This window comes from Pristiophorus japonicus, chromosome 9 (assembly GCF_044704955.1).
Source record: "Pristiophorus japonicus isolate sPriJap1 chromosome 9, sPriJap1.hap1, whole genome shotgun sequence".
Lineage (NCBI taxonomy): Eukaryota > Metazoa > Chordata > Chondrichthyes > Pristiophoridae > Pristiophorus > Pristiophorus japonicus.
Window position 1 is genome coordinate 146,632,421 of NC_091985.1, and position 23,286 is coordinate 146,655,706.

The following is a 23,286-nucleotide window of genomic DNA, read 5'->3' on the forward strand; positions in this document are numbered from 1 at the left end:
TTCAGCCTGCTGCAAACATTATTTTGTGCATGGTGCTTGCCAGTGAGCTTCGATTGTGTGAAGATATCTGTTTCGTGTTATCGCTCGTGGATATGAAGGCCTGGGCTATCGTGATGGCCTTGCTCAGATCTAGGGATTCGGCAGACAGCAGTTTGTGAAGGATGACCTCGTGGCCAATTCCAAGTATGAAAAAGTCCCACAACATTTCCCCCAAGGATCCTGCAAAGTCGCACTGCCCCGCAAGACGTCTTAGGTCGGCGACAAAACTCGCCACGTTCTGGCCCTCGGAGCGACGGTGCGTGTAAAAGCGGTACCTGGCCATCAGGATGCTCTCCTTTGGCTTGAGATGTTCCTTAGCCAGCGTACACAGCTCTGCATAAGATTTGTCCATTATTTTGACCGGTGCCAGCAAATTTTTAAGGAGACCATATACCGATGACCCACATACGGTGAGGAGAATCGGCGTGCGCTTGGTCGCTGTCTCAGCCTTGTCCAATCTGTTGGCCACAAAGTACTGGTCGAGGCGCTCCACGAAGGTTTCCCAATCATCACGCTCAACAAATCTCTCAAGATTACCAACGGCAGCCATTACCGCGTGAAAGTTCTTGATCCATTACTCGTCGCCAATTTGTTACGTTCAGAATAAATTCAAGGACTATATCGCAAGCTCAAACTTTTGTGACCTTGGTCTCTTTATTCAGAATCCAGAGTGAAGAAGCAGCATGGCGAGTCACCTTTTCTACCTGCTTGCCCCAGGGTGCACAGGTGACCCTTAGGTCTCCCACAGGTGTGCCCCCTAGTGGCAAGTCTTACATTTGAGTAAGGTCTACATACATACATAACAGTAAATAGTTGAGGCAACAGCACCGATCCCTGTGGCACCCCACAAGTCACTGTTTGCCAATCGGAAAATTACCCATTTATCCCAACTCTTTGTTTTTGTTAATTAGCCAATCCTCTATCCATGCTAATATATTACCCCCAACCTCTTGAACTTTTATCTTGTGCAGTAACCTCTTCTGTGGCACCTTACTGAATGCCTTCTGGAAATCCAAATACATCATATCCACTAGTGCCCCCTTATCCACCCTGTGCGTTACATCCTCATACGCACATACAGAAGCTCAACTCCAAGATATAATCGACTTATTTACTGAGGTGTACGAAAGCATGTGTCTTAAGCTAAACATCTGTAAGACAAAGGTCCTCCACCATCCTGTCCCCACCGCACAGCACTGCCCCCCAGTCATCAAGATCTACGGCGCGGCCCTGGACAACGTGGACCATTTCCCAAACCTCGGGAGCCTCTTATCAACAAGAGCAGACATTGATGACGAGATTCAATACCGCCTCCAGTGCGCCAGTGCAGCCTTCGGCCGCCTGAGGAAAAGAGTGTTCGAAGACCAGGCCCTCAAATCTGCCACCAAGCTCATGGTCTACAGGGCTGTAGTAATACCCACCCTCCTGTATGGCTCAGAGACATGGACCATGTACAGTAGACACAAGTTGCTGGAGAAATACCACCAATGATGTCTTCGCAAAATCCTACAAATCCCCTGGGAGGACAGACGCACCAACATTAGCGTCCTCGACGAGGCTAACATCCCCAGCATTGAAGCACTGACGACACTTGATCAGCTCCGCTGGGCAGGCCACATTGTCTGCATGCCAGACATGAGACTCCCAAAGCAAGCGCTCTACTCAGAACTCCTTCATGGCAAACGAGTCAAAGGTGGACAACCTCAAAGCCTCCCTGATAAAGTGTAACATCCCCACCGACACCTGGGAGTCCCTGGCCAAAGACCGCCCTAAGTGGAAGAAGTGAATCCGGGAGGGCGCTGAGCACCTCGAGTCTCATCGCCGAGAGCATGCAGAAATCAAGCGCAGACAGCGGAAAGAGCGTGCGGAAAATTTGTCCCACTCTCCCTTACCCTCAACGACTATCTGTCTCACCTGTGACAGGGACTGCGGCTCTCGTATTGGACTGTTCAGCCACCCAAGGACTCATTTTAAGAGTGGAAGCAAATCTTTCTCGATGCCGAGGGACTGCCTATGATGATGATGATGATGATACATCCTCAAAGAACTCCAGCAAATTTGTCAAACATGATTTCCCTTTCATAAAACCATGCTGACTCTGCTTGATTGAATCATGCTTTTCCAAATGTCCCGCTATTGCTTCCTTAATAATGGACTCCAGCATTTTCCCAACGACAGATGTTAGGTCTACAGTTTCCTGCTTTTTGTCTGCCTCATTTTTAAATAGGGGCGTTACATTTGTGGTTTTCCAATCTGCTGAGACCACTCCATAATCCAGGAAATTTTGGTAGATTGCAACCAATGCATCCATTATCTCTGCAGCCACTGCTTAAGACCCTAGGATGTAAGGCATCAGGTCCAGAGGACTTGTCTACTTTTAGTCCCATTAGTTTACCTAGTACTACTTCATTAGTGATAGTGATGTATTAAGTTCCTCCCTACCTATAGCCTGTTGATTATCCACTATTGGGATGTTTTTAGTGTCTTCTACCGTGAAGACCGATAAAAATATTTGTTTAACGTCTCTGCCATTTCCCTATTCCCCATTATTAATTCCCCAGTCTCATCCTCCAGTGGACCAATATTTACTTTAGCCACTCTTTTCCTTTTTAAGTACCTGTAGAAACTCTTACTATCTGTTTTCATATTTCGTGCTAGTTTACTTTCAGAATTTATCTTCCCTCTCTTAATCATTTTGTTAGTCGTTTTCTGCTGGCTTTTAAACATTTTCCAAATCTTCTGGCCTCCCACTAGTCTTGGCCACATTGTATGCCTTTGTTTTCAATTTGATACCCTCCCTTATTTCCTTAGTTAGCCACAGATGGTTATCCCTTCCCTTACAGTCTTTCCTTCTCATTGGGAAATATTTTTGTTGCGAGGTATGAAATATCTCCTTAAATATCTGGCACTGCTCATCAACCGTCCCATTCTTTAGTCTATTTTCCCAGTCCACTTTAGCCAACCCTGCCTTCATACCTTTGTAGTCTCCTTTATTTAAGCTTAAGACCCTGGTTTGAGAACCAACTTTCTCACTCTCCAACTGAATTTGAAATGCAACCATGTTATGGTCACTCATTCCTAGAGGATCTTTTACTACAAGATCATTTATTAATCCTGCCTCATTACACAGTACTAGATCTAAGATAGCCTGATCCCTGGTTGGTTCCACAACATACTGTTCAAGGAAACTATCCTGGATGCACTCTATGAACTCCTCCTCAAGCCTACACTGGCCAATTTGCTTTGTCCAATCAATATGAAGGTTAAAATCACCCATGATTATTGCCGTTCCTTTATTACAGGCCTCCATTATTTCTTGATATATACTCCATCCAACATTGTAGCTACTGTTAGGGGGCCTATAGACTACGCCCACCAGCGAATTTTTGTCTTTTGTTATTCCTTATCTCCACCCAAACTGATTCAACATCTTGATCCTCTGAGCCAATATCGTTTCTTACTAACGCACTGATCCCATCCTTTATTAACAGTGCTATCCCACCTCCTTTTCCTTTCTGACTATCCTTCCGAATTGTCAAATACCCCTGAATATTTAGTTCCCAGTCCTGATCACCTTGCAACCACATCTCTGTAATGGCTGCCAGATCATGCCCATTTGTATCTATTTGTGCCGTCAATTCATCTATTTTCTTACGAATGCTATGTGCATTTACACAAAGAGCTTTTAAATTTGTTTTTTTAACCTTTTTTCCTGCTTGTTTCCTCTGTCCTTCAAACTCACTTTCTACATTTTTGCTTTCTAATTCCAGCTTTACACTCCTCCCTACTGAATCTATTCTCAGGTTCCCATCCTCCTGCCAAACTAGTTTAAACCCTCCCCAACAGCACTAGCAAACCCCCCCGCGAGGATATTGGTCCCGGCTCTGTTGAGGTGCAACCTGTCTGGCTTGTACAGGTCCCACCTTCCCCAGAAGCGGTCCCAATGCCTCAGGAATCTAATGCCCTCTCTCCAGCCACACATTCATCTGCTCTATCCTCCTCTTTCTGTACACACGAGCTCATGGCACTGGGAGTAATCCAGAGATTACTACCTTTGAGGTCCTGCTTTTTAATCTCTATCTTAACTCCGTAAACTCTGGCTGCAGGACCTCATCCCTCTTTCTACCTAGGACACTGGTCCCGATATGGACCACGACCTCTGGCTGTTCACCCTCTCCCCGCAGAATGCCCTGCGTGACATCCTTGACCCTGGCACCAGGGAGGCAGCATACCATCCTGGAATCACGTCTGTAGCCGCAGAAACGCCTGTCTGCTCCCCTGACTATTAAATCACCCACCACTATAGCTCTTCCATTCTTGTTCCTCAGACTACAATGATCGAAAAATATAAGATTCTGACGGGACGGGACAGGTTAGATGCGGGAAGAATGTTCTCGATGTTGTGGAAGTCCAGAACCAGGGGACACAGTCTTAGGATAAGGGGTAGGCCATTTAGGACTGAGATGAGGAGAAACTTCTTCACTCAGAGAGTTGTTAACCTGTGGAATTTCCTGCCGCAGAGAGTTATTGATGCCAGTTCATTTGATATATTCAAGAGGGAGTTAGATATGGTCCTTATGGCTAAGGGGATCAAGGGGTCTGGAGAGAAAGCAGGAAAGGCGTACTAAGGTAATGATCAGCCATGATCTTATTGAATGGTTGTGCAGGCTCGAAGGGCTGAATGGCCTACTCCTGCACCTATTTTCTATGTTTCTATGTTTCTAAGCAGTGAAGTCTTGCTACAGCTATATAAGATATTGGTGAGGCCACACCTGGAATATAGTTTTGGTTTCCATATTTACGAAAGGATATACTTGCTTTGGAGGCAGTTCAGAGAAGGTTCACTAGGTTGATTCCGGGGATGAGGGGGTTGATTTATGAGGAAAGGTTGAGTAGGTTGGGCCTCTACTCATTGGAATTCAGAAGAATGAGAGGTGATCTTATCGAAATGTATAAGATTATGAGGGGGCTTGACAAGGTGGATGCAGAGAGGATGTTTCCACTGATGGGGGAGACTAGAAATAGAGGGTATGATCTTAGAATAAGTGGCCCACATTTAAAACAGAGATGAGGAGAAATTTCTTCTCTCAGAGGGTTGTAAATCTGTGGAATTCGCTGCCTCAGAGAGCTGTGAAAGCTGGGACATTGAATAAATTTAAGATAGAAATAGACAGTTTCTTAAACGATAAGGGGATAAGGGGTTATGGGGAGCGGGCAGGGAAGTGGAGCTGAGTCCATGATCAGATCAGCCATGATCTTATTGAATGGCGGAGCAGGCTTGAGGGGCCGTATGGCCTACTCCTGCTCCTATTTCTTTTGTTCTTATGTTCTTATGAGACCAGGGTTATTGTAATCTGGGTGAGGAGACCAGGGATATTGTAGTCTGGGTGAGGAGACCGGGGATATTGTAGTCTGGGCTAGGAAACCTGTGTTACTGTAGACTTGGCTGGACGACCCAGGTTTGTTTAATCAGGGCTAGGTCACCCGGGTTATTATAGTCTGGGCTAGTTGACCTGGGTTACTGTGGTCTTGGTTTGGATTACCAAGGTTAGTTTAGTCTGGGTAAGTGACCTGCATTATTGTAGTCTGGGCTAGGGGACCCAGGTTATTGTAGTCTGGGCTAGATGATGCGGGTTATTATAGTCTGGGCTGGGTGACCCGGGTTATTTTAGCCTGGGTTAGGTGACCTGGGTTATTATAGTCTGGGTTAGGTGACCCGTGTTACTGTAGTCTGAGCTAGGTGACCCAGGTTACTGTAGTCTGGGCTAGATGACCCGGGTTATTGCAGTCTAGGCTAGGTGGGCAGAGGAAACATTTCAAGGACACCCTCAAAGCCTCCTTGATAAAATGTAACATTCCCCATCAACACCTGGGAATCCCTGGCCAAAGACCTCCCTAAGTGGAGGAAGTGCATCCGAGAGAACGCTGAGCACCTCGAGTCTCGTCGCTAATTGCATGCAGAAAACAAGCACAGGCAGAGGAAGGAGCGTGCGGCAAACCAATCCCACCCACCCTTTCCATCAACGACTGTCTGTCCCACCTGTGACAGAGTCTGTAATTCCCGTATGGACTGTTCAGTCACCTGAGAACTCACTTTTAGAGCAGAAGCAAGTCTTCCTCGATTTCGAGGGACTGCCTATGATGATGATGTAGTGTGGGCTAGGTGACCCAGGTTTTATGGTCTGTGCTAGGTAACCCGCTTTATAGTAGTCTGGGCTAGGAGATCCGGGTAATTGTGGACTGGGCAAAAAGATCCGGATTACTGTAGTCTTGGTTACGTGAACCGGGTTATTGTAGTCTGGGCTAGGATACCTGGGTTATTGTAGCCTGGGATAGGAGACCCGGGATGTTGTCGCCTGGGCTGGAGACCCGGGTTATTTTAGTCTAGTCTAGGAGACGTGGGTTATTGCAGTCTGGTCAAGGTGACCCGGGTTATTGTAGTCTAGGCTGGATGACCCAGGTTATTGTAGTCTGGGCGAGGTGACCCAGGTCATTGTAGTCTGGGCGAGGTGACCCGGGTTATTGTAGTCTAGGTTGGATGACCCAGGTTATTGTAGTCTGGGCGAGGTGACCCAGGTCATTGTAGTCTGGGCGAGGTGACCCGGGTCATTGTAGTCTGGGCGAGGTGACCCGGGTTATTGTAGTCTAGGTTGGATGACCCAGGTTATTGTAGTCTGGGCGAGGTGACCCGGTCATTGTAGTCTGGGCGAGGTGACCCGGGTCATTGTAGTCTGGGCGAGGTGACCCGGTCATTGTAGTCTGGGCGAGGTGACCCGGGTTATTGTAGTCTGGGCGAGGTGACCCGGGTTATTGTAGTCTGGGCGAGGTGACCCGGGTCATTGTAGTCTGGGCGAGGTGACCCGGGTCATTGTAGTCTGGGCGAGGTGACCCGGGTAATTGTAGTCTGGGTGAGGTGACCCGGGTTATTGTAGTCTGGGCGAGGTGACCCAGGTCATTGTAGTCTGGGCGAGGTGACCCGGGTCATTGTAGTCTGGGCGAGGTGACCCGGGTAATTGTAGTCTGGGCGAGGTGACCCGGGTAATTGTAGTCTGGGTGAGGTGACCCGGGTTATTGTAGTCTGGGCGAGGTGACCCGGGTCATTGTAGTCTGGGCGAGGTGACCTGGGTTATTATGATGTGGGCTAGTAGACCCGGGTTATTTTAATCTGGGCTAGGAGACACAGGTTATTGTAATCTCTGCAAGGAGATCTATGTTATTGAAGTCTGCGCTAGGTGTCACGGGTTATTGTAGTCTGGGCTGGTACACTCATAATAAAGGATGAAACCGAGTACAGTGTACAATGAGCGTGTGTGACCTTAGCACCTTTAATAAGACTCCAGAGTGCCGGTACCTCGTGGGTGGCCTGCTTATATACTGTGCTCCCAAGGTTGGGCGCTCTGGTGGTCAGGTGTCATGCAGGTTACAAAGGGTTAAATACATAACATCACTCCCCCGTGAAGTCAACAGTACACTTATTTACAAGGTGAGAAGATCTGGGGCTCTATGCTCACTTGTCGATCGTCTCGGTACAAATGCGAGTGTGGGTGGGTTGGTCAATTCTTCACTGGGCTGTTGGGCAGCTGGCCTTGCCGGGCTGCTGGAGATGGTGAGTTCGGCTTCGTGGTCAACCATGATGTAAGTTGCCACTTGTGTGTGTGTTGGAGGGTCAAAGTTGGTGGTGTCTTCCTCATGTTGTTCGTAGCTGTTGATGAACCGCAATCTGATTTGGTCCAAATGTTTTCTGTGTGTTTGTCCATTGGCCAATTTGACCTGAAACACCCTACTCCGCTCTTTGGCTGTGAACATGCCAGTGAGCCATTTGGGGCCATGTCCATAATTGAGCACAAACACAGGATCATTGATCTCAATATCGCGTGACAAATTTGCGCGGTCATGGTACACACTTTGTTGCTGCCACGTGCCCTCCACGTGATCATGGAGATCGGGGTGGACAAGAGAGAGCCTTGTTTTAAGCACCCTTTTCATGAGCAGCTCGGCTGGGGGAATCCCGGTGAGTGGGGTCTGGTGCAGTAGCTGAGCAGCACGCGGGACAGCCGGGTCTGTAGGGAGCCTTCCGACACACGTTTCAAGCTTTGTTTGATGGTCTGAGCTGCCCGTTCTGCCTGCCCATTGTATGCGGGCTTGAACGGGGCAGATGTGACGTGTTTGATCCCATTGCAGGTCATGAATTCTTTGAATTCAGCAATGGTGAAGCACGGCCCATTGTCACTGACTAGGACATCAGGCAAGCTGTGCGTGGCAAACATGGCTCGTAGGCTTTCAATAGTGGCCGTGGACGTGCTTACAGATATTATTGCACATTCAATCCATTTTGAGAATGCGTTCACGATAATCAAAAACATTTTGCCTAGAAATGGGCCCGCATATCTATGTGGATCCTCGACCACGGTTTGGAGGGCCATGACCACAAACTTAGCGATGCCTCCCTGGATGCATTGCTCAGCTGAGAGCAAGCGTTGCACTGGTACACGCATGACTCTAAATCTGAGTCGATGCCGGGCCACCACACATGGGATCTGGCTATGGCTTTCATCATTACCATTATATATGTAAACTTGTATTTACTCTGTACAGCCACCAGAAGGCTCATCCCCTGGAGTCCCATTGGATCCCATTACCCCTTGGGAGCACAGGTATTTAAGGAGGCCTCACAGATTGGAGAGGCACTCTGGAGACCTGAAAATAAAAGACTGTCACACGTTACTTTGAGCTCACAGTGTTCAGTCTGATTCTTTCTCCATACATAACAACTGCCGATGAGATACAGATAGCGAACCCAATGATGCAGAGAACAGTGGGCATCCTGGAGAAATTCTCGGAGGGAGATGATTTGGAAATATTTGTGGAGCAACTCGACCAATACTTCATGGCCAATGAGCTAGATAGGGAAGAGAACGGTGTCAAACGAAGGGCGATCTTCCTCACCGTCTGTGGGACACCAACGTATGGCCTCATGAAGAATCTGCTCACTCTAGCAGAACCCGTGGAGAAATCGTACGATGATTTGTGCACACTAGTCGGAGAGCATTTGAACCCGAAGGAAAGCGTTCTAGTGGCGAGGTACCGGTTCTACACCGACAAAAGGTCTGAAGATCAGGAAGTGGCAAGTTATGTCGCCAAGCTAAGATGCCTTGCAGGACATTACGAATTTGAATGACATTTAGAGCACATGCTCAGAGACTTTTTCGTACTTGGCATTGGCCACGAAACCATACTTCGCAAACTTTTGACTGTAGAGATCCCAACCTTGAGTAAGGCCATAGCGATAGCCCAGGCATTCATTGCCACCAGTGACAATACAAAGGAAATCTCTCAGCACACAAGTGCTGCCACAAGTGCTGTGAACAAAGTGATGTTGTTTTCAAATAGTAACGTACATGGCAGGTCACACATGCCTGCAGCTGCATGTCCGCAGATGTCTCAGAGTCCACCATCAAGGATGATGAATGCAAGGCCATTAACACCTTGTTGGCACTGCGGGAGTGATCATCGTTTCCATTCATGCCGTTTCAAAGGGTATGTTTGCAAGGGCTGTGGAACAGTGGGACATCTCCAATGTATGTGCAGGCAAGCTGCTAACCCTGCTAAACCTGCAAACCACCATGTTGCTGAGGAGGACAGATCCACGGAGGTTCACGACAAACCAGGGCCTCAGACCGATGAGGCAGAGGTACATGGGGTGCACACATTCACCACGAATTGTCCCCCGATAATGCTGAATGTTGAACTAAATGGACTCCCGGTGTCAATGGAGCTGGACATGGGCACGAGCCAGTCCATCATGGGCAAAAAGACTTTAGAAAGATTGTGGTGCAACAAGGCCTCAAGGCCAGTCTTAACTCCAGTTCACACGAAACTAAGAACTTACACAAAAGAACTGATTCCCGTAATCGGCAGTGCTACCATAAAGGTCTCCTACGATGGAGCAGTGCACAAGCTACCACTCTGGGTGGTACCGGGCAAAGGTCCCACCCTGCTCGGCAGGAGCTGGCTAGGAAAGATACGCTGGAACTGGGATGAAGTCGGAGCGCTATCCCCCGCTGATGACACTTCGTGTGCCCAGGTCTTAAACAAATTTCCTTCGCTGTTCGAACCAGGCATCGGGAAATTTCAAGGAGCAAAAGTGCACATCCACCTAATTCCGGGGGCGCGACCCATCCATCACAAGGCGAGAGCAGTACCGTACATGATGAGAGAAAGGGTAGCGATTGAGCTAGACCGGCTGCAAAGAGAGGGCATCATTTCACCAATCGAGTTCAACGAGTGGGCCAGTTCTATCGTTCCTGTCCTCAAGGGAGAGGGCACCGTCAGAATCTGTGGCGATTACAAAGTAACTATCAATCGTTTCTCCCTGCAGGACCAATACCCACTACCAAAGGCCTACGACCTCTTTGCAACACTGGCGGGAGGAAAGACGTTCACGAAGCTGGATCTGACTTCAGCCTACATGACGCAGGAACTGGAGGAATCATCGAAGGGCCTCACCTGCATCAACACGCACAAAGGTCTTTTTGTTTATAACAGATGCCCCTTTGGAATCCGATCAGCGGCGGCGATATTCCAAAGAAACATGGAAAGTTTACTGAAGTCAGTCCCGCACACCGTAGTCTTCCAGGATGACATCCTGGTCACAGGTCGGAACACAGTCGAGCACCTGCAGAACCTGGAGGAGGTTCTTAGTCGACTCAACCGCATGGGGCTCAGGTTAAAATGCTCAAAGTGCGGTTTCCTGCCGCCTGAAGTGGAGTTCTTGGGAAGGAGGATTGCAGCGGACGGCATCAGGTCCACCAACATGAAGACGGAGGCAATGGCGAACGCACTGAAGCCACAGAACGTGACGGAGCTGCGGTCGTTTCTGGGACTCCTGAACTACTTTGGTAACTTCTTACTGGGCCTCAACACACTGTTAGAACTACTGCATGTCTTACTATGAAAAGGGGATGAATGGGTTTGGGGCAAAAGCCAAGAAAATGCCTTTGTAAAAGCGAGAAAATTGTTATGCTCAAACAAATTGCTTGTGTTGTATGATCCATGTAAGCATTTGGTACTAGCATGTGATGCGTCGTCATATGGCGTCGGGTGTGTATTGCAACAAGCTAATGAATTCGGGAAACTGCAACCGGTTGCTTATGCATCCAGGAGTCTGTCTAAGGCTGAGAGAGCCTACAGCATGATTGAGAAAGAAGCGTTAGCATGTGTCTATGGGGTAAAGAAAATGCATCAATACCTGTTTGGGCTAAAATTCGAATTGGAAACTGACCACAAGCCACTAATATCCTGTTTTCCGAGACTAAAGGGATAAATACCAACACATCGGCCCACATCCAACATAAGGCGCTCATGTTGTCCACATACAACTACGCCATCTGTCACAGGTCAGGCACAGATAACTGCGCCGATGCTCTCAGTAGGCTGCCATTATCCACCACGAGGGTGGAAATGGTGTAGCCCGTAGATCTAGCCATGGCTATGGAAGCATTTGGGAGTGAGCAATCATCCGTCACTGCCCGACAGATCAAAACCTGGACAAGCCAGGACCCCTTATTATCCCTAGTCAAAAGCTGTATGCTTCACGGGAGCTGGTCCAGTGCCCCAGTGGAAATGCAGGAAGAGATAAAGCCATTCCAGTGGCGCAAAGATGAAATGTCTATACAGGCAGACTGCCTTCTGTGGGGCAATTGAGTAGTGGTCCCCAAGAAGGGCAGAGACACCTTCATCAATGACCTCCACAGTACCCACCCAGGCATCGTAATGATGAAAGCGATAGCCAGATCCCACGTGTGGTGGCTCGGTATCGATGCGGATGTAGAGTCCTGTGTTCACAGATGTAATATATGCTTGCAGTTAAGCAACGTACCCAGGGAGGCGCGCTAAGTTTATGGTCTTGGCCCTCCAAACCGTGGTCCAGGGTACACGTCGACTATGCAGGCTCGTTCTTGGGTAAAATGTTCCTTGTGGTTGGAGACGCGTACTCCAAATGGATTGAATGTGAAATAATGTCGGCTAGCACGTCCGCTGCCACTACTGAAAGCCTGTGGGCTATGTTTGTCACACACGGCCTACCCGATGTCCTGGTGAGCGACAACGGGCCATGTTTTACCAGTGCCGAGTTCAAAGAATTCATGACTCGTAACAGGATCAAACATGTCACATCTGCCCCGTTTAAGCCAGCGTCCAATGGTCAGGCAGAAAGAGCAGTGCAAACCATCAAGCAAGGCTTGAAGAGGGTAACTGAAGGCTTACTGCAGACTCGCCTATCCAGAGTCTGCTTAGTTACCGCACAAGACCCCACTCGCTCATTGGGATCCCACCTGCTGAACTGCTCATGAAAAGAGCACTTAAGACAAGGCCCTCGTCAGCTCACCCTGATCTACATGAACAGGTAGAGAGCAGGCGGCTTCCACAAAGTACATACCATGATAACATACATACCATGATAGCGAAATTAAAATCAATGATCCTGTATTTGTATTGAATTATAGACAAGGTCCCAAGTGGCTTCCTGGCACTGTCGTGGCCAAAGAAGGGAGCAGGGTGTTTCGGGTCAAACTTTCAAATGGACTCATTCACCGGAAACACTTGGACCAAATCAAACTCAGATTCACGGACTACCCTAAGCAACCCATCTTGGACCCTAACTTTTTTGATCCCCCAACATACACACCAGTGGCAACCGACACCACGGTTGACCGCGAAGCAGAACCCATCATCCACAGCAGCCCAGCAGGACCCAACACACCATGCAGTCCAGCAAGGCCAGCTACACAGCAGTCCAGCAAGGGCCCAACAAATGATTCAGCAATACTAGCTTTCACACCGAGACGATCAACCAGGGCAAGAAGGGCCCCAGATCGACTCACATTGTAAATAGTTACACTATTGACCTTGGGGTGGAGTGTTGTTATCGATGGAAACTTGTATTTACTCTGTACAGCCACCAGAGGGCTCATTCCCTAGAGTCCCAAGGGATCCCATAATCCCTTGGGAGCACAGGTATTTAAGGAGGCCTCACAGGTTGGAGATGCACTCTGGAGACCTGCAAATAAAAGACTAAGGTACTTTGAGCTCACAGTGTTCAGTCTGATTCTTTCTCTATACATAACAATTACAATGCCTGGGTGGGTGCTGTGCAGTTCACATATGAACATATCTCTGCCTTTCTTGGGCAAGACCATGCGATTGCCCCACAATAGACAGGGACAACTCGTCTTTGCGTCTGTGGAACGGCTTAATCGCCTGCTGCATCTGGGACACCGGACCAGCTCCCATGGAGGACACAGTTTTTTACCAAGGACAGTAAAGGATCCTGGCTGGTCCAGGTCCTGATCTGTCAGGCCGTAACGGGGGACTTCTCATTCTCGAATGCCTTCATGACCATGAGCAAGTCCGCTGGCTGTGCCATTTCCACCCCGGTGGTGGACAATGGCAGCCGACTGAGAGCATTTGCGAGTTCTCTGTGCCCGATATCAGGCGGATTACATAGTTGTATGCCGATAGCATGGGCGCCCATCTTTGGATGCAGGCAAAGGCATTGGTATTAATTCCTTTGCTCTCAGAGAACAACGATATTAGCGGCTTGTTGTCAGTTTCAAGCTCAAAATTAAGGCCAAATAATTACTGGTGCATTTTTTTTACCCCGTCGACACATGCCAGAGCCTCTTTTTCAATCATGCTGTAGGCCCTTTAGGCATTGGGCAAACTCCTGGACGCATAAGCGACCGGTTGCAAAATCCCCGATTCATCAGCCTGTTGTAACACACACCCGACCCCGTATGACGACGCATCGCAAGCTAGCACTCATCTTTTACAAGGGTTATAGAGAACATGCAATTTGTTTGACCACAACAGATTATTAGCTTTCTTAAAGGCAGCCTCTTGTGAATTCCCCCATACCCAGTCATCTCCCTTGCGCAGTAGCGCATGTAGGGGTTCTAGCAGGGTGCTTAACCCAGGTAGGAAATTACCGAAATAGTTCGGGAGTCCCAGGAACGACCGCAGGTCCATCACGTTCTATGGTCGCGGCGCATTCTTGATGGCCTCCTTCTTGGCGTCGATGGGTCTGATGCCGTCTGCTGTGATTCTTCTTCCCAAGAACTCGACGTCCTGTGCCAGGAAAACACACTTCGAGCGTTTCAACCTGAGCCTCACGCGATCCAACCGATTAAGAACCTCTTCCAGATTCTTCAAGTGCTCCATGGTGTCCCGATCTGTAACCGATATGTCGTCCTGCAAAACCACTGTGCACGGAACCGACTTTAGCAGGCTCTCCATGTTCCGCTGGAAGATAGCTGCGGCCGACCGGATCCCGAACGGGCACCGGTTGTAGATAAACAGCCCTTTGTGCGTGTTGATGCAGGTGAGGCCTTTTGAAGAATCCTCCAGCTCCTGCATCATGTAGGCCGAGGTCAGGTCCAACTTGGTGAACGTCTTCCCTCCAGCCAGGGTCGCAAATAGGTCGTCTGCCTTGGGTAGCGGGTACTGGTCCTGCAGCGATAAACGGTTAATCATTACTTTATAGCCCCCGCAAATTCTAACCGTGCCATCCTCCTTAAGTACCGGGACAATCGGACTGGCCCAGTCGTTGAATTCCACCGGCGCGATGATGCCTTCACATTGCAGCCTGTCCAGCTCAACTTCCACTTTTTCATGTACGGTACCGACCGTGCCTTGTGGTGGATGGGTCGCGTACCGGGAACCAAATGGATCTGCACTTTCGCCCCCGAGAAGCTTCCAGTGCCTGGGCCGAACAACGATGGGAACTTGCTTAGAGTCTGGGTACATGAGGCATCATCGATGGACGAAAGCGCTCGGAAGACGTCCCAGTTCCAGTGGATTTTTCCCAGCCAGCTTCTGCCAAACAAAGTGGGCCTTCCTCTGGCTCAATCCACAGCGGGAGTTCGTGTACTGCTCCGTCATAGGAGACTTTGACTTCAACACTGCCAATTACAGGGATTAGTTCCTTTGTGTAAGTCCTTAGTTTGGTGTGAATGGGACTGAGTTTGGGCCTGTGTGTCTTTTTGCCCCACAGCCTGTCGAAGGCCTTTTTACTCATTATGGATTGACTTGGCCCCGTGTCCAGTTCCATAGATACTGGAATACCGTTCAGTTCAACTTTCAACATTATTGGTGGACATTTCCTAGTGAATGTGTGTACCCTGTACATTTCTGCCTCCTCGGTTCGAGTCTCTAATTCAACCTGATCCACAGTAGATCGATCTTCCTCTGCAACGTGGTGGTTTGCAGGGTTTGCAGCTCACCTGCACATTCGTTGGAGGTGTCCCATTGTTCTGCAACCGTTGTACGCATAGTGCTCAAAGCAGCATTGATGGGGCCGATGATCACCTCCACAACGCCAACAAGGTGTTAACTGCCTCACATTAACAATTGATGGCAGATTCTGGGTCCACTGAGATCGGGCCGCAGCAGTCGGCGTGTATGTTCTGCCCTGTACATTTCTGCTCGAACCCGACGTTACTTTATGCACAGTACTGGCCGAAACTTCTTTACTCTGTGAAACCTGTTTGGTGTTGTTGCTGGTGGACATAAATGCCTGGGCTATCGTTACGGCTTTACTTAGATTCGGAGTTTCTACAGTCAACAGTTTGCGAAGGATTCTCTCATATCCATATCCAGTACAAAAAAAGTCTCTGAGCATTTGTTCTAGGAATCCCTCAAACTGACAATGTCCTGCGAGGCGCCTTAGTTCGATGACATAGCTCGCCACTTCCTGGCCCTCTGACCGTTGACACGTGTAGAACCGATATCGCGCCATCAAAACGCTTTCCTTAGGATTTAGGTGCTCCCGGACCAGCGTACACAGTTCTTCGTAGGGTTTCTCTGTTGGTTTTGCCGGGGTCAGGAGATTCTCCATGAGGCCATAGATTGTTGCCCTCAGACAGTTAGGAGGATCGCCCTTCGTTTGGTGGCATTCTCATCCCCTTCCAGCTCGTTGGCCACGAAGTATTGGTCGAGTCTCTCCACGAAGGCCTCCCAATCATCCCCTTCTGAGAACTTCTCCAGGATACCGACTGTTCTTTGCATTTTCGCACGGTTGTTCGTTACCTCATAGTAAAGGATGAAACTGAGTACTGTGTACAATGAGCAAGTGTGACCTTAGCTCCTTTATTAAGACTCCAGAGTGCCGGTACCTCGTGGGTGGCATCTTTATATACTGTGCTCCCAAGGGATGCTGGGATCCCTTGAGACTCCAACAGGTGGGCCCTCTGGTGGTCAGGTGTCATGCAGGTTATAAACGGTTAAATACATAGCATCGGCTAGATGACCCGATTATTGTAGTCTGGGTGAGCTGACCCGGGTTATTGTACTCTGGGCTAGGTGACCTGGGTGACTGTAGACTTGGCTGGATGGCCCAGGTTAGTTTAGTCAGGGCTAGGTGACCCGGGTTATTGTAGTCTAGGCTAGGAGTCCTGGGTTACTGTAGACTTGGCTGGACGACCCAGGTTAGTTTAGTCAGGGCTAGGAGTCCTGGGTTATTATAAGCTGGGCTGGGAAACCCAGGTTATTATAGGCTGGGCTAGGAGATGTGGGCTACTGTAGTCTGGGCTTGGGACCCAGGTTATTGTAGTCTGGTCTAGGAGGCCCGGCTTATTATAGTCTGGGCTAGATGACCCGAATTATTATAGTCTGGGCTAGTTGACCCAGGTTATTGTAGTCTGGGCTCGGTGACCTGGGTTACTGTACTCTTGGCTGGATGACCAAGGTTAGTTTAGTCTGGATAAGTGACCTGCTTTATTGTAGTCTGGGCTAGGTGACACGGGTCATTGTAGTCTGGGCTAGGTGACCCGGGTTATAGCAGTCTGGGCTAGGTGGGCAGAGGAAACATTTCAAGGACACCCTCAAAGCCTCCTTGATAAAATGTAACATTCCCCACCAACACCTGGGCATCCCTGGTCAAAGACCTCCCTAAGTGGAGGAAGTGCATCTGAGAGGATGCTGAGCACCTTGAGTCTCGTCGCCAAGTGCTTGCAGAAAACAAGTGCAGGCAGCGGAAGGAGCGTGCAGCAAACCAATCCCACCCATCCTTTCCATTAACTCTCTGTCCCACCTGTGACTGAGACTGTAATTCCTGTATTGGACTGTTCAGTCACTAAGAACTCACGTTTAGAGTGGAAGCAAGTCTTCCTCGATTTCAAAGGACTGCCTATGATGATGTTTTGGTCTGGGCTAGGTGACCCGGACTATTGTAGTGTGGTCTGGGAGACACGGGTAATTGTGGACTGGGCAAGAACACCTGGATTACTGTAGTCTAGGCTACGTGAACTGGGTTATTGTAGTCTGGGCTAGGATACCTGGGTTATTGTAGCCTGGGATAGGAGACCCGGGATGTTGTCACCTGGACTGGAGACCCAGGTTATTGTAGTCTAGTCTAGGAGATGTGGGTTATTGCAGTCTGGGCTGGGTGACCCGGGTTATTGCAGTCTGGGTTATGAGTCCTGGTTTATTGTAATCTGGATAGGTGACCCGGGTTATTGTAGTCTGGCCGAGGTGATCTGGGTTACTGTAGCCTGGGTTGGATGGGCAGAGGAAACGTTTCAAGGACACCCTCAAAGCCTCCTTGATAAAATGTAACATTCCCCACCGACACCTGCAGGTCCCTGGCCAAAGACCGCCCTAAGTGGAGGAAGTGCATCCGAGAGGGCGCTGAGCACCTCGAGTCTCATCACCAAGTGCATGCAGAAAACAAGCGCAGACAGCGGAAGGAGTGTGCGGCAAACCAGGCTCACCCACCCTTTCCATCAACGACTGTCTGTCCCACCTGTGACAGAGACTGTAATTCCCGTATTGGACTGTTCAGTCGCCTGAGAACTCACTTTTAGAGTGGAAGCAAGTCTTCCTCGATTTCAAGGGACTGCCTATGATGATGTTGTAGTGTGGGCTAGGAGTCCCAGGTTATTGTAACCTGGGCTAGGTAATCCGTGTTATAGTAGTCTGGGCTAGGAGACCCGGCTAATTGTGCACTGGGCAAGAAGACCCAAATTACTGTAGTCTTGGCTACGTGAACCGGGTTATTGTCGTCTGGGCTAGGTGACCCGGGATATTGTAGTCCTGGCTGGGTGACCTGGGTTATTGTAGCGTGGATGAGGAGACCCGGTTTACTGTAGTCTGGACCAGTGACTCGGGTTATTGTAGTCTGGGCTAGGAGACATGGATTATAGTAGTCTGGGCTCGGTGACCCGAGTTATTGAAGTCTGGGCTAGGTGACCCGGGTTACTGTAGTCTGGGCTAGGTGACTCGGGATATTGTAGTCTAGTCTAGGAGATGTGGGTTATTGTGGTCTGGGCTAGGTGACCCGGGTTATTGTAGTATGGGCTGGGTGACCCGGGTTATTGTAGTCTGGGCTCGGTGACCTGGGTTATTGCTGTCTGGATGAGGAGACCCGGTTTACTGTAGTCTGGACAAGTGACCCGGGTTATTGTAGTCTGGGCTAGGTGACCTGAGTTATTGTACGCTGGGCTAGATGACCCGGGTTATTATAGACTGTGCTAAGACCTGGGTTATTGTAGCCTTTGCTCGGTGACCCGGGATAATGCAGTCTGGGCTAGGAGATGTGGGTTATTATAGTCTAGGCTAGTTGACCCGGGTTATTGTAGTCTGGGCTCAGTGACCTGGGTTACTGTAGTCTTGGCTGGATGACCAAGGTTTGTTTAGTCAGGGTAACTGACCCGGGTTACTGTAGTCTGGGCTAAGAGACCCGGGTTACTAGAGTCTGGGCTAGATGACCCGGGTTATTATAATCTGGGCTAGGAGACTGGGATATTGTAGTATAGTCTAGGAGACGTGGGTAATTGTGGTCTGGGCTAGGTGACCCGGGTTATTGTAGTCTGGGCTAGTTGACCCGTGTTACTGTAGTCTGGGCTCGGTGACCTGGGTTATTGCAGTCTGGGCTAGGAGACCTGGTTTACTGTAGTCTGGGCTAGTTGACCCGGGTTATTGTAGTCTGGGCTCGGTGACCCGGGATAATGTAGTCCGGGCTAGTTGACCCGGGTTATTGTAGTCTGGGCTCAGTTACCTGGGTTACTATAGTCTTGGCTGGATGACCAAGGCTTGTTTAGTCAGGGTAAGTGACCCAGGTTATTGTATTCTGGGCTAGGAGACCTGCAGTATTGTAGTCTGGGCCAGGTGACCTGTGTTACTGTAGTCTGGGCTAGGTGACCTGGGTTACTGTAGACTTGGCTGGATGATCCAAGTTAGTTTAGTGAGGGCTAGGTGACCTGGGTTATTGTCGTCTAGGCTAGGAGTCCTGGGTTATTATAGGCTGGGCTGGGAAACCTGGGTTACTGTAGTCTATGCTAGGTGACCCGGGATATTGTAGTCTGGGCTAGGAGACCTGGGTTACTGTAGGCTGGACGACCCAGGTTAGTTTAGTCAGGGCTAGGAGTCCTGGGTTATTATAAGCTGGGCTGCGAAACCCGGGTTTCTTTAGTCTCGGTTAGGTGACCCGGGGATAATGTAGTCTGGACTAGGAGACCTGGGTTATTTTAGTCTGGGCTAGTCGACCCGGGTTATTGTAGTCTGGGCTAGTTCACCCGGGTTATTATAGTCTGGGCTAGTTGACCCGGGTTTTTATAGTCTGGGCTCGGTGACCTGGGTTATTATAGTCTGGGTTGGGTGACCTGGGTTATTGTAGTCTGGATGAGGAGACCCGGTTTACTGTAGTCTGGACTAGTGACCCGGGTTATTGTAGTCTGGGCTAGGAGGCACAGATTATAGTAGTCTGGACTAGGTGACCCGAGTTATTGTAGTCTAGTCAAGGAGACGTGGGATATTGTGGTCTGGGCTAGGTGACCCGGGTTACTGTAGTCTGGGCTAGGTGACTTGGGATATTGTAGTCTAGTCTAGGAGATGTGCGTTATTGTGGTCTGGGCTAGGTGACCCGGGTTATTGTAGTCTGGGCTCGGTGACCTGGATTATTGCAGTCTGGATGAGGAGACGCGGTTTATTGTAGTCTGGACTAGTGACCCAGGTTATTGTAGTCTGGGCTAGGTGACCTGAGTTATTGTACGCTGGGCTAGATGACCCGGGTTATTATAGACTGGGCTAAGACCTGGGTTATTGTAGACTGGCTGCGGTGACCCGGGATAATGTAGTCTGAGCTGGGAGACGTGGGTTATTATAGTCTGGGCTTGATGACCCGGGTTATTATAGTCTGGGCTAGTTGACCCGGGTTATTGTAGTCTGGGTTCGGTGACCTGGATTATTTCAGTCTGGATGAGGAGACCCGATTTACTGTAGTCCGGACTCGTGACCCGGGTTATTGTTGTCTGGGCTAGGTGACCTGAGTTATTGTACACTAGGCTAGATGACCCGGGTTATTATAGACTGGGCTAAGACCTGGGTTATTGTAGCCTTTGCTCGGTGACCCGGGATAATGTAGTCTGGGCTAGGAGACATGGGTTATTATAGTCTGGGCTAGTTGACCCGGGTTATTGTAGTCTGGGCTCGGAGACCCGGGTTACTATAGTCTGGGCTAGATGAACCGGGTTATTATAAACTGGGCTAGTTGCCCCGAGTTATTGTAATCTGGGCTCGGTGACCCGGGATAATGTAGTCTGGGCTAGGAGACGTGCGTTATTATAGTCTGGGCTAGTTGACCCGGGTTATTGTAGTCTGGGCTCAGTGACCTGGGTTACTATAGTCTGGGCTGGATGACCAAGGTTTGTTTAGTCAGGGTAAGTGACCCGGGTTACTGTAGTCTGGGCTAGGAGACCCGGGTTACTATAGTCTGGGCTAGATGACCCGGGTTATTATAATCTGGCCTAGGAGACACGGATTATAGTAGTCTGGGCTAGGTGACCCGAGTTATTGTAGTCTGGGCTAGGTGACCCGGGTTACTGTAGTCTGAGCTGGATGACTCGGGATATTGTAGTCTTGTCTGGGAGACGTGGGTTATTGTGGTCTGGGCTAGGTGACCCAGATTATTGTAGTATGGGCTAGTTGACCCGAGTTATTGTAATCTGGGCTCGGTGACCCGGGGTAATGTAGTCTGGGCTAGGAGACGTGCGTTATTATAGTCTGGGCTAGATGACCCGGGTTATTATCGACTGGTCTAAGACCTGGGTTATGATAGCCTTTGCTCGGTGACCCGGGATAATGTAGTCTGGGCTAGGAGACGCGGGTTATTATAGTCTGGGCTAGTTGACCCGGGTTATTGTCGTCTGGGCTCAGTGACCTGGGTTACTATAGTCTTGGCGGATGACCAAGGTTTGTTTAGTCAGGTTAAGTGACCCAGGTTATTGTATTCTGGGCTCGGAGACCTGCGTTATTGTAGTCTGGGCTAGGTATCCCGTCTTACTGTAGTCTGGGCTAGGGGACCCGGGTTATTGTAGTCTGGGCTAGATGAGCAGAGGAAATTTTTCAAGGACACCCTCAAAGCCTCCTTGATAAAATGTAACATTCTCCACCGACACCTGGGAGTCCCTGGCCAAAGACTGCCCTAAGTGGAAGAAGTGCATCCGAGAGGGCGCTGGGCACCTCGAGTCTCATCGCCGACTGCATGCAGAAAACAAGCGCAAACAGCGGAAGGAGTGTGCGGCAAACCAGGCCCACCCACCCTTTCCATCAACGACTGTCTGTCCCACCTGTGACAGAGACTGTAATTCCTGTATTGGACTGTTCAGTCACCTGAGAACTCACTTTTAGAGTAGAAGCAAGTCTTCCTCGATATCAAGGGACTGCCTATGATGAGGCTGTAGTGTGGGCTAGGAGACCCAGGGTATTATAGTCTGTGCTAGATAACCCGCATTATAGTAGTCTGGGCTAGGAGACCCGGCACTGGGCAAGAAGACCCGGATTACTGTAGTCTTGGCTACTTGTATGGGGCTATTGTAGTCTGGGCTAGTTGACCCAGGTTATTGTAATATGGGCTAGGTGACCCGGTTTATTGTGTTCTGGGCTAGGTGACCCGGGTTATTGTAATATGGGCTAGGTGACCCGGGTTATTGTAGTCTGGGCTAGGAGACCTGGGTTATTTCAGTCTGGGCTAGTTGAGCCAGGATATTGAAGTTTGGGCTACATAAGAACATAAGACACAAAAGAAATAGGCCATTTGGCCACTCGAGCCTGCACCACCATTCAATAAGATCATAGTTGATCTGATCATGCACTCAGTTCCACTTCCCTGCCCGCTCCCCATAACCGTTCACTCCCTTATCGCTCAAAAATCTGTCCAGCTCCGACTTAAATGCAGGAAACTCTCGTTTATCTGGATACGGATGTAACAGAAAACCCGCCGTAACGGAATTAAAATAACTGTGACACACGTGAATATCTCGCTCACTTCAACTATCGCAAACGTGAACAGGTTGCTCAATTACACATAAATTGACGCAGACGTGGACTTCTTTCTCACTTTTTAACTGTGAAAGCAGTTCAACAGTCGGGTGTTAAATTTAAGATGTCTTGTGGCACTAAAAGGAAACGAAAAGTATTGAGCATTCAGCAGAAATTAGAAATTATAAAGAAGTTTGAAGCTGGCAGAAGTGTGCGTACCTTGATAGACGAATATGAAGTTGGATCATCAATAATTTATGATATCAAGAAGCAAAAGAAAGATTTAGAAAGTTTCACTGCTGTTTCTGAATCTCCCATGAAGGCAATGTCCCGCAAGAATTTGCAAAAGCTGAAGCTTGACAAACTAGACCAAGTGCTTTATGAATGGTTTTCTTTGAAACGGTCTGAAGGTGTGGCAATTTCAGGGCCAATGATTACAGCAAAGGCCAAGGACTTCAAGATGAAAATGAATCTAGCTGAAGAGTGCATTTTCTCAGAGGGCTGGCTCACACGTTTTAAGCAGCGCCACGGCATTCGGCAGCTGGATGTGTCGGGCGAGAAAAAAATCAGCAGACAATGAGGTCGCACAGAATTATTCAAGAACATTTGCTGAAATGGTGCAGGAAATGAAATTGACCGCAGATCAAATATACAAATATACGATGAGACTGGCTTACTGTGGAGGTGTTTGCCAACTGCGACGTTGGCTGCAGCAGGGGAGAAGGAAGCTGCAGGCTTTAAAATGAATAAGAGGTTGACAATCTTGAATTGTGCCAATGCCTCTGGGGAACATAGACTTCCACTTTTAGTGATTGGCAAATCAAGGAAACCATGTGCTTTAAAAGGAATTGCTCAGTTTCCAGTTAGCTATAAAGCTCAGAAAAGTGCGTGGATGGACAAGGACATATGCATGGAATGGTTTTCAACAGAATTCGT

The 23,286-nt window shown here is 49.0% G+C and overlaps 1 protein-coding gene across 6 annotated transcripts in view; it reads right to left on the reverse strand.

Annotated features, from left to right (window-relative positions):
- The window catches only part of esr1 (estrogen receptor 1), a 408,574-nt gene that overhangs the window by 47,419 nt on the left and 337,869 nt on the right, over positions 1–23,286 (reverse strand). The window contains exons 7-9 of one of the 6 annotated variants that reach the window (XM_070889923.1): positions 14,990–14,996; positions 3,828–3,837; positions 107–122 (exon numbers count right to left, since the gene is read on the reverse strand). The exons of the other annotated variants lie outside the window; for them this stretch is intronic. Of the exons in view, the coding sequence (XP_070746024.1) occupies positions 107–122; positions 3,828–3,837; positions 14,990–14,996 (33 nt within the window). The remainder of the gene's footprint in view (positions 1–106; positions 123–3,827; positions 3,838–14,989; positions 14,997–23,286) is intronic. 6 annotated transcript variants of the gene reach the window in all.